At 46.9% G+C, this 14456-nt stretch overlaps 1 protein-coding gene across 5 annotated transcripts in view; it reads right to left on the reverse strand.

Moving 5' to 3' along the window:
* Positions 1 to 14456, reverse strand: part of fam13a (family with sequence similarity 13 member A) — a 228315-nt gene that overhangs the window by 57236 nt on the left and 156623 nt on the right. For all 5 annotated transcript variants that reach the window (XM_038792722.1, XM_038792725.1, XM_038792724.1 and 2 more), the window contains 2 exons: positions 10051 to 10092; positions 2307 to 2348 (listed from right to left, as the gene is read on the reverse strand). In XM_038792722.1, coding sequence (XP_038648650.1) covers positions 2307 to 2348; positions 10051 to 10092 — 84 coding nt within the window. The remainder of the gene's footprint in view (positions 1 to 2306; positions 2349 to 10050; positions 10093 to 14456) is intronic.

Genomic DNA, 14456 nt, shown 5'->3' on the forward strand with positions numbered 1-14456 from the left:
TCAAAAGTGCACCCTGAGTGGACAAATCTTCACTCAGGTCAAAGTTGAAATCATTTTAACAGACGTGTGTGCCTACTCACAAATAAGCGTGCGTCAGCATGGGGACTGGTTTAGCACAGGGCTGAATCGCTGGCTTTGAAAGCAGACCAAAGCAGGCCAGCAGTTCAATTCCTGCACCAACCTCCCCAAACAGGTGCTGGAATGTGGTGACTAGGGGCTTTAATAAGCGATTTTCATTTTTCACAACACGCAAGCACAAACGCACAAATATCATGCAAGCATGCAACCACCCTCTCATGCATACATATACAGGCATTCCGCATGCACACGCATGCACCAATTTATACGCGCACGTACATGTTCCTGCACCCTCCCGTGCACGCATACACATGCATGCATTCATGCAAGCACACACATGTATTCATGTGCCTGCAGCCACACAAGCACACGGGATAAGCATTCACATGCAGACCGACCCACTTGCATGCCCTCACACACTCACACCACAGCACCAAGTACCTAAAGGATTTTTGGGCAAATGAACAAACTGCCAATTGGGTGACCAGATTTTGGGCAGGATAAGTTGCAATGCAAAGGCTGCAGATGGAGGCAGAGCGCAAGCAGGAGATGGACGAGTCAAACATTCAATCCAGTGTCGCACGTGAAACGGGAGGATCAACAAAGGGCGGGTGGTGGGGGCAGGAAACGGTCGGTCCCTCAGGGTCAACAGTCGCAGCTGTGTGACCTTTCACCCGATGCCTGCCCAGCTTCATTGTCAGTCTCCCGCCGTGGTCTAAAAGAGTCACAGGGGATAGGGGCTGTTGGAGGGGTGGAGGAGGGGGGGGGGGGGGGGGGGGGGGTGGAGGCACGGCGAACCTGTTGTTCTTTGGTGTGCCCCTCCAGGCCACAGAGAGGCTGCGGCTGTTTTTAGCCCACTTCCAGCCCTAAATCCTGACCTGAAAGCGTCTGCCCATGACAGAGCTGTCTTAGGTCTTAGCTCGAAATAGTTTAAAAGAATCTGCAGACGTAGCAGTTGAGAGATAACTTCTCACCCATTACGACTGCGTACATGATAAACTTAACCATGTCAACAATGCACGTGATAAGTATCTCTTGTTACAAAATCAATGGGGGGTAGGGGGTGATACTGGTCCGGAATCTGGCCGCGTGTTGGTAATCTGAGGATTGGAACTGTAGAGTTTGGCGGGGAAATATTATTAGCAGATATATAGACTGTTGTACATTAAAACTGTCAACTGCCACTAACCACACAGATGCTTTCAATATTGCCCTCCCCCGAACACTACCCGCAGGCCCGGCAATCGCCATAATGGAATTGGATTGACCCTAGTCCACCCCGACTTGGTACAGCCCTGGGATCAAACTTGGGTCCGTGTTGTGGGGGGGGGGGGTCACGCCTTTCCATGAATGCCCAGTCCAATTCAGAGCTCTCCGTGGAGTCTCTAAATCAAAGGTTGTTTTGATCAAGACTTATTTTCATTTCTCATGGACTGAGCTGTAAGAAGGCAGAGGAATTGTGCGGGGTTCATAGAATTTACAGTGCAGAAGGAGGCCAGTCGACCCATCGAGTCTGCACCGGCTCTTGGAAAGAGCACCCTACCCAAGCCCTCACCCCCACCCTGTCCCCATAACCCAGTAACCCCGCCCAACACTAAGGGCAATTTATCACGGCCAATCCACCTAACCTGCACATCTTTGGACTGTGGGAGGAAACCGGAGCACCCGGGGGAAACCCACGCACACACGGGGAGAACGTGCAGACTCCGCACAGACAGTGACCCAAGCCGGAAATTGAACCTGGGACCCTGGAGCTGTGAAGCAATTGTGCTAACCACTATGCGACTGTGCAACCTCCCCATGGGGTGGGTAGGTTGCGCAGAGCAGGGGGTCTAGTCTCTTGTGCAACCGATTATGTGTTTATGGTATCCAAGGACGTTCGGCCCGAAGTATGTGAGTGCTGGCTCTGTGCTTGAGCAATCCAGGGCTACTGAAAGCAAGGGGATTAACTTGAGAAGTCAGCATCATCCATAGTTGGATAGAAAATTGGGGAAAATGGGGGAATCTGGGGGCATACAGTGAGAGAAGGAGGCCGTTTGGCCCATTGTCCCTGGATCACCCAAGTCTTTGAAAGCGTGAGTTAATTAGACCAACTCCACCTCTCCTCCACCAGCTCTTTCCCAGCATCACTGTTTCTCCTTTCAAGGACATATATTTCTGTGTTTCTCTAACCACTCAGAAAACAAACCCTCTCATTTCAAAGAAAGTTAAGAAAAAAATGTACTTACTCCCCTGCTGATGACATGGTGTTGACTGATGGCACATGTGTACTGTAATGAGAAATAAAGACATGCAAATTTGATCATTAAAGCATCAGCGAGGGGAAATTGTAACAGTGATGATCAGAGGGTGCAGAGCTGACGCCACAGTGATTCCAAAGCGGGAACGTCATGTCGCCCCTGGTTGAACTATGTAACGCAAAGTGGGATCCATTTTACCTACAAATAAAACAAGCTGGTGAAATTTAGGTCAAATTAATCGCTGAAGCACTGCAGCTCATCTGTCCAGCTCACTGGTACAGTCCATCACTCAGGGCTGAGGCCTGTTGTCTCAGAGGACAGGAACTACTGTGATGTAAATGAGTTATTAGGGGCGTAAAGGGAGGGGGGAGGAAAGAAACCAACGCCAGCAAGAATTGTGTTCTCAATCACTGCTGAGTGCTCAAACTTAACCGAATACATAACTGTATTTAACTTAACCGTACACTGCTCAAACGTAACCTCCTCGTAGACTGAGTTAATTAGGGGAACACAGTGTCCTGGTGTGAATGACTTTAATCTTCATCCGCGGCAAGATTATGTCTCGAACGTTGAAGTCATGTAGAATAAAACCACAACAGTGTCGGCGATAACACGACGAGTGAATACCCATTCATTAACAGTTAGAACGAAGAAAAGGGCGATCAAGTAAGTGCCTTTGGGGCTGTCTATGTTTTTCCAAATTAACACTGGCCATGGGGCACGTGCTCTGCAAAAATAACAAAAATTTACAAGGGAGGAAACACTCATTCAATGGTCTCTTGGTCTAGGAATGCTAGTAATTCAAGTGATGCAGCCTAATCTCTTGCCTTCAAAATGCTATTACTAGAAAAAGAAAGCTCTGGCGGTTAGGGCAGTTAATGCAGCAGTTCAAACATTTCTTAACAGGATCAGGGCTTCCTTTAATTGGCGCAAACCCTTTAGCCGGAGCGCGGTTAGATTGTGGAACTCGCTGCCACGTGGAGTAGCGGAGGAAAATATTCTAGAAGCACTCAAGGGGAAGTTAGATAAGCACATGGAGGTTAAAAGAATAGAAGGAAGCGCAGCACGGTGGCGCAGTGGTGATCATTGCTGCCTCACGGCGCAGCGGTCCCAGATTCGATCCCGGCTCTGGGTCACTGTCCGTGTGGAGTTTGCACATTCTCCCCGTGTTTATGTGGGTTTCACCCCCACAACCCAAAAGATGTGCAGGGTAGGTGGATTGGCCGTGCTAAATTGCCCCTTAATTGGAAAAAATGAATTGGGTACTCTAAATTTATGTAGAAAAAAAGAATAGAAGGAGATGTTGACAGGGTGTGGGGATGAAGCCCAGTGGGAGGAGGCTTGTTTGAAGTATAAACACAAGACTCGATGGGCTGAAAGGCCTGTTTTCGTCCTGGAAAGCTGAATGTAAAAGCCCGATGTGCGTTCATGTATAGCCTGCCAATGAAGGGGCTGGTTCAGCACACTGGACTAAATCGCTGGCTTTTAAGGCAGGCCAGCAGCACGGTTCAATTCCCGTACCAGCCTCCCCGAACAGGCGCTGGAATGTGGCAACTAGGGGCTTTTCACAGTAACTTCATTGAAGCCTACTCGTGACAATAAGCATTGTCATTTCATTCATTTCAAGTGCTTCTGAAGGATTGCTATTGTTGTAATGCACGAAACAGGGCAGCTAACCTTCACACAGCAAGGCGCCACAAATTGGCCCGTTCCAATTAACCAGGGATTCTGTTATTTGAGCTGTCGACTGGACAGGAGTCTTCAGTGATTCCTGACCCTGTGCAAAAACAAGATGACTTCCCACTGGCCCCCCTATGAACTTTGACAGGGTCAGCAGTGTCTAGCTGGCATGCCACTATCATCCTACCAACTGTCCTGGTTGGAGACAATTCACATCTCTTTAACCTGGGATTACCCCCTCCTCTCTGAATCCGTAAGGACTTAATTACCTATATATGTTTCTGGAATATACCTCTTCATTCACCTGATGAAGGAGCTGCGCTCCGAAAGCTAGTGTTTGAAACAAACCTGTTGGACTTTAACCTGGTGTAAGACTTCTTACTGCCTTTTGAGGAAGAGAGTTCCAGCGACTCATGACCTCCTAAGAGAAAGTATTTCTCCACATCTCTGTCTTAAATGAATGACCCCTTCTTTTTAAACAGTGACCCCTGGTTCTAGATTCTCGGACAAGAGGAAACATCCTCCCCATATCCACCATGTCAATACCTCCAGGATCTTAAAGGTTTTGATCAAGTTGCCACTCACTCTTCTAAGCTCTAATGGATACAAACCTAACCTCTTCAACCTTTCCTCATAAGACACCCCACTCATCTCTGGAATTAGGTTAGTAACCCTTCTCTGAACTGTTTCTGATGCACTTCCATCTTTCATTAAATAAGGAGACCAGCCCTGTACATAATACCCCAGATGTGGTCTCACCACTGCCCTGTACAACTGAAGTGTAACCTCCCTACTTTTCTATCTCCTTATGTGTCTCGGTTTCATATTTTGTTTGATATTGTCTCCACAAAGAGTTTGGGGATGTTTTGTTATGTTGAAAGCCCTATATAAATACAATGGGCAGCACGGTAGCACAGTGGCTAGCACTGTCGCTTCACAGCACCAGGTTGCTGGGTTCGATTTACGCCTTGGGTCACTGTCTGTGCGGAGTCTGCACGTTCTCCCTGTGTCTGTGTGGGTTTCCTCCGGGTGCTCCGGTTTCCTCCCACAAGTCCCAAAAGACGTGCTGTTAGTTAATTTGGACATTCTGAATTCTCCCTCTGGGTATCCGAACAGGTGCCGGAATGTGGCGACTAGGTGCTTTTCGCAGTGACTTCATTGCAGCGGTACTGTCAACCTATTTGTGACTATAAAGATTATTAAAACTGCAGTTGCTTTGGCAAGAGAGAGACTGGCTGCTGAATTAAACTGTCCCTCCTGTCAACCGTGCCTTTGAATTGAGTGACGACATATATCAATGATTGTAGCCACCTATTCACACAGTTTCCACTGGGAAACAATGGTTAAAATGACCGCCCGCCCTGTGTAAGGATAGATGAGGTGACTGTTACTCTTCATTCCTTAAAACAAAACAAATTAGAACCCTTTCTCACTCCATCCTGTCCTCAAATGATGGAATCCCCCCCCCCCACTAAGTTGGTGCCTCACTTAACTAAGAGAGGGCTGCTGCTTAATGTGATCACGCTCTCTACTGACCATGGGAGGACTGTACTGCACAAAATAAAAGCACATGGCCAAGTACTATGAACGGGGGCAGGTTCTAGGAAAAGTACTGTCACTGGCAACAAGTGACCCTGGAACCAGGTCAAACCTACTTTGTTGATTCACTGTCAGCCAAGAACTGCGTGGCAGGTTTACACAAAATATTTGCAGTTTGCTCGCAAATATTTTTGGAGCTTTAAAAAAAAAAGGGCAGGCTAAACGCAAAGTATAGCTCAGCCTGGCCAGACACAGAGTCAACAATTTCTCTTGCACATCTGTGCCTATCGTTCCAAAGTGCTGATATCGTCCACTTCCGATCCATTACCACACAACCTAAACTCGGGGATTGTTGCAAGCGCCTACTGTTGTACTGAGCAAGTCAGCGGGCAACACTCTCCGTTTGGGAAACTAAGTGTAGACGCCGGGACTGAACTCCATTGCAGTGTTAATATGAGCCTACTCGTGACACTAATAACGATTATTATTATTATTATAATTGCGTTCCTGTTGGGAGCGCTATTTCTGGAACAATTCAGAACATGCTAATAAGCCAGCACTCCGCTGGCGCGAATTCCAAACAATTCCTCGTCCAGCAGGCGTTCAAACCATTGGGGCCGGAATTAGCGCCAAAGAGTCTGGCAGCTGGAGCTGTTTTTAAACGCTCCACTTCCCACATACTGACTGCAGACACCAAGATGTCTGAGTGATGACCTGCCCTCCCGAAGTTGGGAGTCCGAGGTGGACACACAGCTCCATGCCAGTGAAGAGCGGGCAGGCACACCCTTCCCCAGCGTGGGCCGCAGACTTATGTCTGCCCTCCTGAGCACTGCCTGGGAGGTGGTGGCAGAGGCAGTCAGCGCTGCCAGTTGAACCAGGAGGAGACAGCTGGTAATCCGTCGGGGGGGGGAAGGGAAGGGGGTGGTCATTGGTGAGTCCTCTGCTCCGAGAGGGCAGAGAACCAGGGAGGGTTCTGTAGGCCACGGTGCAGGTGTCCTCTGGTTGTGGTGGGCTCTGCTGATCCCCTGCTTCCTCTGCAATGGGGCAGCGCTTCTGAGGAGTGCCAACACCTGGTGGGCCCCTGATTGAGCTTGGCCCTTGATGATACAGCTGGGGTGTGTGGGTGTCCATCGCGAAAGGGTGGAGCATATTAACTCCAATGTGGTAATCACATCTAAATGCATGCAAATGCCGGTTTTGCATGCCGGCGCTGGCGCGGAGCGCAGACCTCGTTATCCCTACCCGCGAGGGACCGGAGCATAGCGCCCGAACTGGCACTGGGCATAGACTTTGATTTTGGCCAGCATCATAGCTGGTCGAACTTTTCAAATTCAGTTGCCAAGCTCCTTGGTTTTTATTCTGTTCGTCCACCAACTACTGTGAAGCATGAACGTGGATGATGTTGGAATCATAGATTCTTCCAGGGTTAAAATAATAATAATAATCACTTATTATCACGAGTAGGCTTCAATGAAGTTACTGTGAAAAGCCCCAAGTCGCCACATTCCGCCGCCTGTTCGGGGAGGCCGGTACCGGAATTGAACCCGCGCTGCTGGCCTTGTTCTGCTGTTAATCCTGAAACTAAAGAGAAAATGCTGGAAAATCTCAGCAAGTCTGGCAGCATCCGGAGGGAGAGAAAAGAGCTAACGTTTCGAGTCCGAAGACTCTATGTCAAAGCTATTTAGTCCACTGTGCTAAACCAGCCAGAGGTCATTCAGCCCATCAAATCTGTGCTAGCTCTTTTAGAAAGCATGGGTGGGATTCTCCACTGCCCGACGCCGATATCGACGGCGATCGGGTGGAGAATCGACTCCGACGCCCAAATCGGGGCTGGCGCCAGGTTGACGCAAGTCAGCCATGCTTCACCTCCTCACACATGGCATCAACACGCTGAGCGATGTTGCAACAGCATTGGAGCTTCACTGGCTCCGCCCCCGATGGGCTGATTTCCCGACGGCGCGCGACATGTGTGGTCTCAGCGGTTGGGAACTCGGCGTGGTGGCTGCGGACTGTGTCCAGTGCTACCACACTCAACCGGGATCTGTGCCACCGTCCAGTGGCGCTTCCGCAAAGGCTGGGGGCACTGGCGGGGGGGTGGCCGAGGGATGGCCTGTGAGGTCGCGAATGGTGGGTTGGGTCCACGCGTGTCCGACGCCATGTTGTACGGCGCGACCGCTGCAGGTTGTCAGCCATGCAGATGCGTGGCCAGGGACCCGGCCATTCTCTGGCCGTTTTGGGCGCAGAATCTGGGAGTTTCATCCGGCCTCACTGCTAGCCCCTCACCAGTCTGGAATTTTTCCATTTCAAACCTCCCGCGAATTCTCCGTTCGAGCCGGCACTTAGCTGCTGAAACGGAGAATCCAGCCCCATAATTTCCACTCACTCTAATCTTTCCCCGCAACCTTGCAGTATTTATCCAATTCGTCTGCCAAAGTTATTATTAAAGCTGTTCCCAAGGCCCTTTCAGGCAGTCAATTCCATATCACAAAAATCTACTGCATAAAAAATTCTCCTCAACTCCCATGCTGGTTTTTTTGTTAACCGTCTTAAATCTGCGTCCTTTGTTTACTAACCCTCCTGGCAACGGAAATGGTTTCTCTCCAGCTATTCGACCAAAAATGTGACTACCTCCAACAAACCTCCCCAAGCTCACTCTTCAAGAAAAAGCTTCCTTATCTAAGATGTCCATTCACATTCCTCACACATGGGGAACCCACAGCCCACTCTCTCAATTCCTGCTAATTCAGCATTTTCCTGTCCAGAAATAACATCCGATGTGACTGTGACTCAGCTAAACTATCCCTCCTCGAACTCCTTGACCTATCTGCCGCTTTTTACACAGTTGGTCAATCCATCCTCGTTCAACACCTCTCCACTGGCGGGCGTTCAGCTGGGAGGGACTGCTCCCATTTGGCTCCAATCTTCTCTGTCTAGCCAGAGCGCCACCTGCGATGGCTTCTCTTCCTGCTCCTTCACCATGACCTTATGTGTCCCCAAGACTCTATTCACCGACACCCTCCTATTTCTCGTCAACATGCTGCCCCTTGACCGCATGATCTGAAAACACAGCATCACTTTTGCCAGGGTGCTTTTTGCCCCCTCCGCATGTGGATTTGGAGGGAGGATGGGGCACATGAAATCCAATGGATGGCCTTCCCACTATCTACCCTTCTGCTGCTGATTTATCTGAAATTTCACACGGGGTATGTGGGAGTGATGCAGGGTGGCCTGTCTTGATGCCTTTAAGGGACCAATTAATGGGCACTTCCTGCACCCTCCATTATTTTACCTCCAGCAGGGGAGGTCCATGCGATGAGGGAAGCCGGGTAGCTTTAGCTGCATTGCTTGCAAACCTGGTGACAATCGACTCTATATCCTTGCCATGACCAAGACTGCCTACTTTCACCTCACTAACACTGCACATCCGCGCGTCTGCTCAGCCCATAGACTTCTCAAACCCTCACTCACACCATATATCGCAGCTCTCCTGGCCAGCTTCATACCCCTGTAAGTATATCCAAAACTCTGCTACCCACAGGCTAAGCCACAGCGTGTCCCATCACCGTGTGCTGCGCTCACTGATCCATGTTGGCTCCCAGGATGGCAACACCAGAAATTATACCTTCTCCCGCTTGTTCAAAATCCCTCCCTGATCTTGCTACTCCTTAGCTCTGTAACCTTTTCCAGCCTGATAACTCTCCGAGATCCCTGTGTTCCTCCAATTCTGGCTTCATGCACATCCCCGATTTCCATCACCCGTGATAGGCGTCTGTGCTTTCAGCTGACTTGGCCCCAAGTTCTGGAGTTCCTTCACCAAAACTCTACATTTCTCTGCACTCTTTTAAGACTCTCCTTAAAATTTACATTCATGACTACACTGTCGGTAACTGTGCTAATATCTCTTTCTGTGGCAGTGCCGAGACCGCCGGGGGGGGGGGGGGGGGGGGGGGGGGGGTCGCTGTTTAAAAATCAGGGGTCGTTCATTTAAGATGGAGATGGGGAGAAATGTTTTCTCTCTGAGAGTCCTGAGTCCAGGGAACTCTCCTGCTCAAAAGGCAGTGGAAGCAGAGTCTTTGAATATTTTTAAAGGCAGAGCTAGATAGACTCTTGATTAACAAGGGGGTGAAAGGTTATCGGGGGGGGGGGGGTCAGCAGGAATATAGGGTTGAGGTTACAGTCAGATCAGCCATGATCCTACTGAATGGCGAGGATGGCTCGAGGGGCCGAGTGGCCTCCTCCTGCTCCTAACTCATACGGTCGTAGATTTTGGTCTCGAGTTCTGAGGCTGCCGAAAAATCGTTGCTCAATTTCTGACAAATGACACGATGAATGAAATGAAAGAGTTTATCCCTTAGCAAGTTCCATTTTAACCATCAGTTAAACAGCTGAGACTCTAAGACTCTATCAAGCTCTTGGAGGTCTTGGTTTGGCTGATTCTAAGACTACATCCTAATACTTCAGAAACTAATCGCCAACCAGTGAAACTGTGACAAAAGAATCATCGAAAATCTACCTTAAATAAAATGGAGACATCGGCCGATCATCTTCCTGAGAGCTGAAATATAAAATAAACTTGTTTAAGGCAATTGAGCTACAAATATACAGCAGCTGTGGGTCGATGTTTCTGATGTTAAGTAATACTATCTTCACATTGGCAACGAAGACACCACACAAAGTGTGAAGCTGGCAAGGACATTCAGAGAAACCAAAACATTGTAAATCTAATAGAACACACTCCGTCGTGTTTTTTTTACATCAAATTTAAAACGTACAATCCGGCCATTCGGCCCAAATGGTCTATGCTCCATACTAGCCACCTCCCACAACTCTCCATCGAAATCTATCAGCATATCCTTCCATTCCTTTCTCCTTGGTGTGTTTATCCACAGAATGCTAATGTTATTTTCCTCAACTAACCCTTATGGCTGTGAGTTTCAGTTTAACCATTCCCTGAACAAAGAAACGTACAGCACAGGAACAGGCCCATCGGCCCTCCAAGAGTCCGCCGATCATGTTGCTCTTCTCACCTAAAACCTTCTACATTTCCGGGGTCCATATCCCTCTATTCCCATCCTATTCATGTATTGTACTGTTAATGTGGACAGTTCTCAAAGTTCAGGGTTGATCATTGTTTAAAAAATTTTTTTTTTTAGAGTACCCAATTAATTTTTTCCAATTAAGGGGCAGTTTAGTACGACTAATCCACCTACCCCGCACATCTTTGTGTTGTGGGGGCTAAACCCACGCAAACATGGGGAGAATGTGCAAACTCCAGTATTGATTATTGTCTTGTTGATGCAGAAAATTCTCAAAGTTCAGTATTAATTATTGCATTGTTAATATGGACAGTCCTCAAAGTTTGATATTGATTATTGTATTGTTAATACGGATATCTCAAAGTTCAGTATTAATTATGGTATTGTTAATACGGACAGTTCTCAAAGTGCAGTATTAATTGTTGTACTGTTAATACGGACATCTCAAAGTGCAGTATTAATTATGGTATTGTTAATACGGACAGTTTTCAAAGTGCAGTATTAATTGTTGTACTGTTAATACGGACATCTCAAAGTGCAGTATTAATTATGGTGTTGTTAATAAGGACAGTTCTCAAAGTGCAGTATTAATTGTACTGTTAAATACGGACATCTCAAAGTTCAGTATTAATTATGGTATTGTTAATATGGACAGTTCTCAAAGTGCAGTATTAATTGTTGTATTGTTAATACGGACATCTCAAAGTGCAGTATTAATTATGGTATTGTTAATAAGGACAACTCTCAAAGTGCAGTATTAATTGTTGTACTGTTAATACGAACAGTTCTCAAAGTGCAGTATTAATTGTTGTATTGTTAATACGGACATCTCAAAGTGCAGTATTAATTATGGTATTGTTAATAAGGACAGTTCTCAAAGTGCAGTATTAATTGTTGTATTGTTAATATGGACATCTCAAAGTGCAGTATTAATTATGGTATTGTTAATAAGGACAGTTCTCAAAGTGCAGTATTAATTGTTGTACTGTTAATACGGACATCTCAAAGTTCAGTATTAATTATGGTATTGTTAATAAGGACAGTTCTCAAAGTGCAGTATTAATTGTTGTACTGTTAATACGGACATCTCAAAGTGCAGTATTAATTGTTGTACTGTTAATACGGACAGTTCTCAAAGTTCAGTATTAATTATGGTATTGTTAATAAGGACAGTTCTCAAAGTGCAGTATTAATTGTTGTACTGTTAATACGGACATCTCAAAGTGCAGTATTAATTGTTGTACTGTTAATACGGACAGTTCTCAAAGTTCAGTATTAATTATGGTATTGTTAATAAGGACAGTTCTCAAAGTGCAGTATTAATTGTTGTACTGTTAATATGGACAGTTCTCAAAGTTCAGTATTAATTGTTGTATTGTTAATTTGGGGAGAACACAATCAGTTCCAGGTCAGATGCACCATTCTCGGCTGCTGAATTTGCAATACATACAGGAATAAGCAAATTAGGCACAGATTGGCACTGAAACATCATGGAAATACTCGAGCCTTTTCTGGGGCTTTTTGGACTATCCAGTGAGCACACAGCAGCCTGTACTTATTTTGCTGTCATTCGTGATTGAAAAGTTCCAAGGCAGTTTACGGATAGATATAGAGAAAATCATTATCAAGTCAGAAAAAAGAAAGTTTGAAGCTAAGAAGTCAGCTTAGGTTTGGTTTGTACACCCTTGCCTCTGAGTCAGAAAGGAGTGGGCAGAAGACCCAACCCAGAGACTTTAAAAAATAAATTTAGAGTACCCAATACTTTTTTTTTTCAATTAAGGGGCAATTTAGCATGGCCATTCCACCTACGCTGCACATCTTTGAGATACGGGGGTGAGACCCACGCAGACACGGGGACAATGTGCCACTCCAGAGACCTGACCATATGAAGCAAGGTTGATGCTCCAGGGTAGTATTGTCGGAGATTCTGCCTTATGGATAAGGCAATAAACTGAGGTGGTATTGTTTTATCAGGTAAACATAAAATATCCTATGGTACTAATTTGAAGGGAAGTGGAGTTGGCCCCAGGTGTCCTGCCCAATATTATCCCTTGATCACAAAAAACGATTATATCAATGATGGGCAGCACGGTAGCATAGTGGTTACCACTATGGCTTCACAGCACCAGGGTCCCAAGTTCAATTCCCGGCTTGGGTCACTGTCTGTGCGGCGTCTGCACCTTCTCCCCATGTCTGCGTGGGTTTTCTCCGGGTGCTCCGGTTTCCTCCCACCAGTTCCGAAAGACGTGCTGTTAGGCAATTTGGACATTCTGAATTCTCTCTCCGTGTACCCGAACAGGAGCTGGAATGTTGCGACTAGGGAATTTTCACCGTAACTTCAGTGCAGTGTTAATGTAAGCCTACTTGTGACAATAAAGATTATTATTATTATCATGTTGATTTTTTTGTGTGAAACTTGGCTGCCAGGGGCTTTTTACATTACCACTGTGGATTCAAAAAGATAGCTCATTGGCTGCCAAGTGCACACACACACACACTCAAACTCCCCAATAAATAGATAACCTGTAAATGCCGATTCATATAAACAGCTGAATGGCAGGGTTCAGAGAGGTCGTTCCACACTACAATTGGATCTCATAGAGTGAGAAACCACATTTCATGGAATCATAGAAGTTACAGTGCAGAAGCAGGCCATTCAGCCCATCGAGTCTGCACCGGCACTTGGAAAGAGCACCCGATTTAAGCCCACACTTCCAACCTATCCCCGTAACCCAGTTATCCCACCTCACCTTTACAGGCACGAAGGGCAATTTAGCATGGCCAGTACATCTAACCTGCACATCTTTGGACTGTGGGAGGAAACCGGAGCGCCCGGAGGAAACCCACGCAGACACAGGGAGAACATGCAGACTGCACAGACAGTGACCCAAACCGGGAATCAAACCTGGGACCCTGGAGCTGTGAAGCAACTGTGCCAACCACTGTGCTACTGTGCTGCCCACGTTTCGTGATCATTTCGTGATTTGCTGACTCGGGCTTGTTATTGAGGAAATCCACTGAAGAAACTCACCGTAAGAGGGGGGACAGTGAACGCCTGAAACCCACTTTCAGGAACTTTGATCAAGACACTGGAAGCCCACCAGACTGTCATTCACAGATTGCAAAGCTGTGACCGAATCGCAGCTTGTGTGTCCTTGCCTTTCAACCATCCCGTAATTGGTCACTCCTCTAACTCCTCTTTCTGGGGTCATGCTGTGCACAAAAAGACGGCCGTGTTTGGCAAAAGTGACTGACTACTTTGAAATAAATTCCACTGGCTGCGATTCGCCTTGGGGTGTCCTGAGATCGGGAAAGGCAAATTATTTCTTCAGCCCCACCACTTTTCAAAAAGATGGTCCAAATTAAGAGTGGGCGGGTGGGGGGGAAGGGCTTGACTCAATCAAGAAATTCAGATGAAGTCACAAACTCAGAGTGGTTCCTGGATGTCATCCGAAACTCAAGATTGACTGGCATTCTTGTAACCTTCCCCCTTGGGCTTTGCGTTACATAACAGCGCTGCAGGCAAACATGAGTATACATGACATGGAGAAGATATATACATTTCTTAAATTACGTGTTTTTTTTCAGGAACAGAGACTGGTGCTACTTTTGATTTACGATCTCATGGATACCATTCCCTTAAATTTCTTAAACTGTGCTGGGTACCAGGTGAGGAAACAATGCTCCTCATTAAGGCTAGCAATGGAGCAAAAATCAAAAGTTCATAGAATCACTGCAGTGCAGAAGGAGGCCATTCAGCCCTTTGAGTCTGCACCAACCCTCGCAAAGAACACCCTACCTAGGCCAACAGCTTACCCTATGCCCGTAACCCAATAACCCCACCTGACCTTTTGAACACTAAGGGGTAATTTATCTTGGCCAA

The sequence above is a fragment of the Scyliorhinus canicula genome, chromosome 3 (genome assembly GCF_902713615.1).
Source record: "Scyliorhinus canicula chromosome 3, sScyCan1.1, whole genome shotgun sequence".
NCBI lineage: Eukaryota > Metazoa > Chordata > Chondrichthyes > Carcharhiniformes > Scyliorhinidae > Scyliorhinus > Scyliorhinus canicula.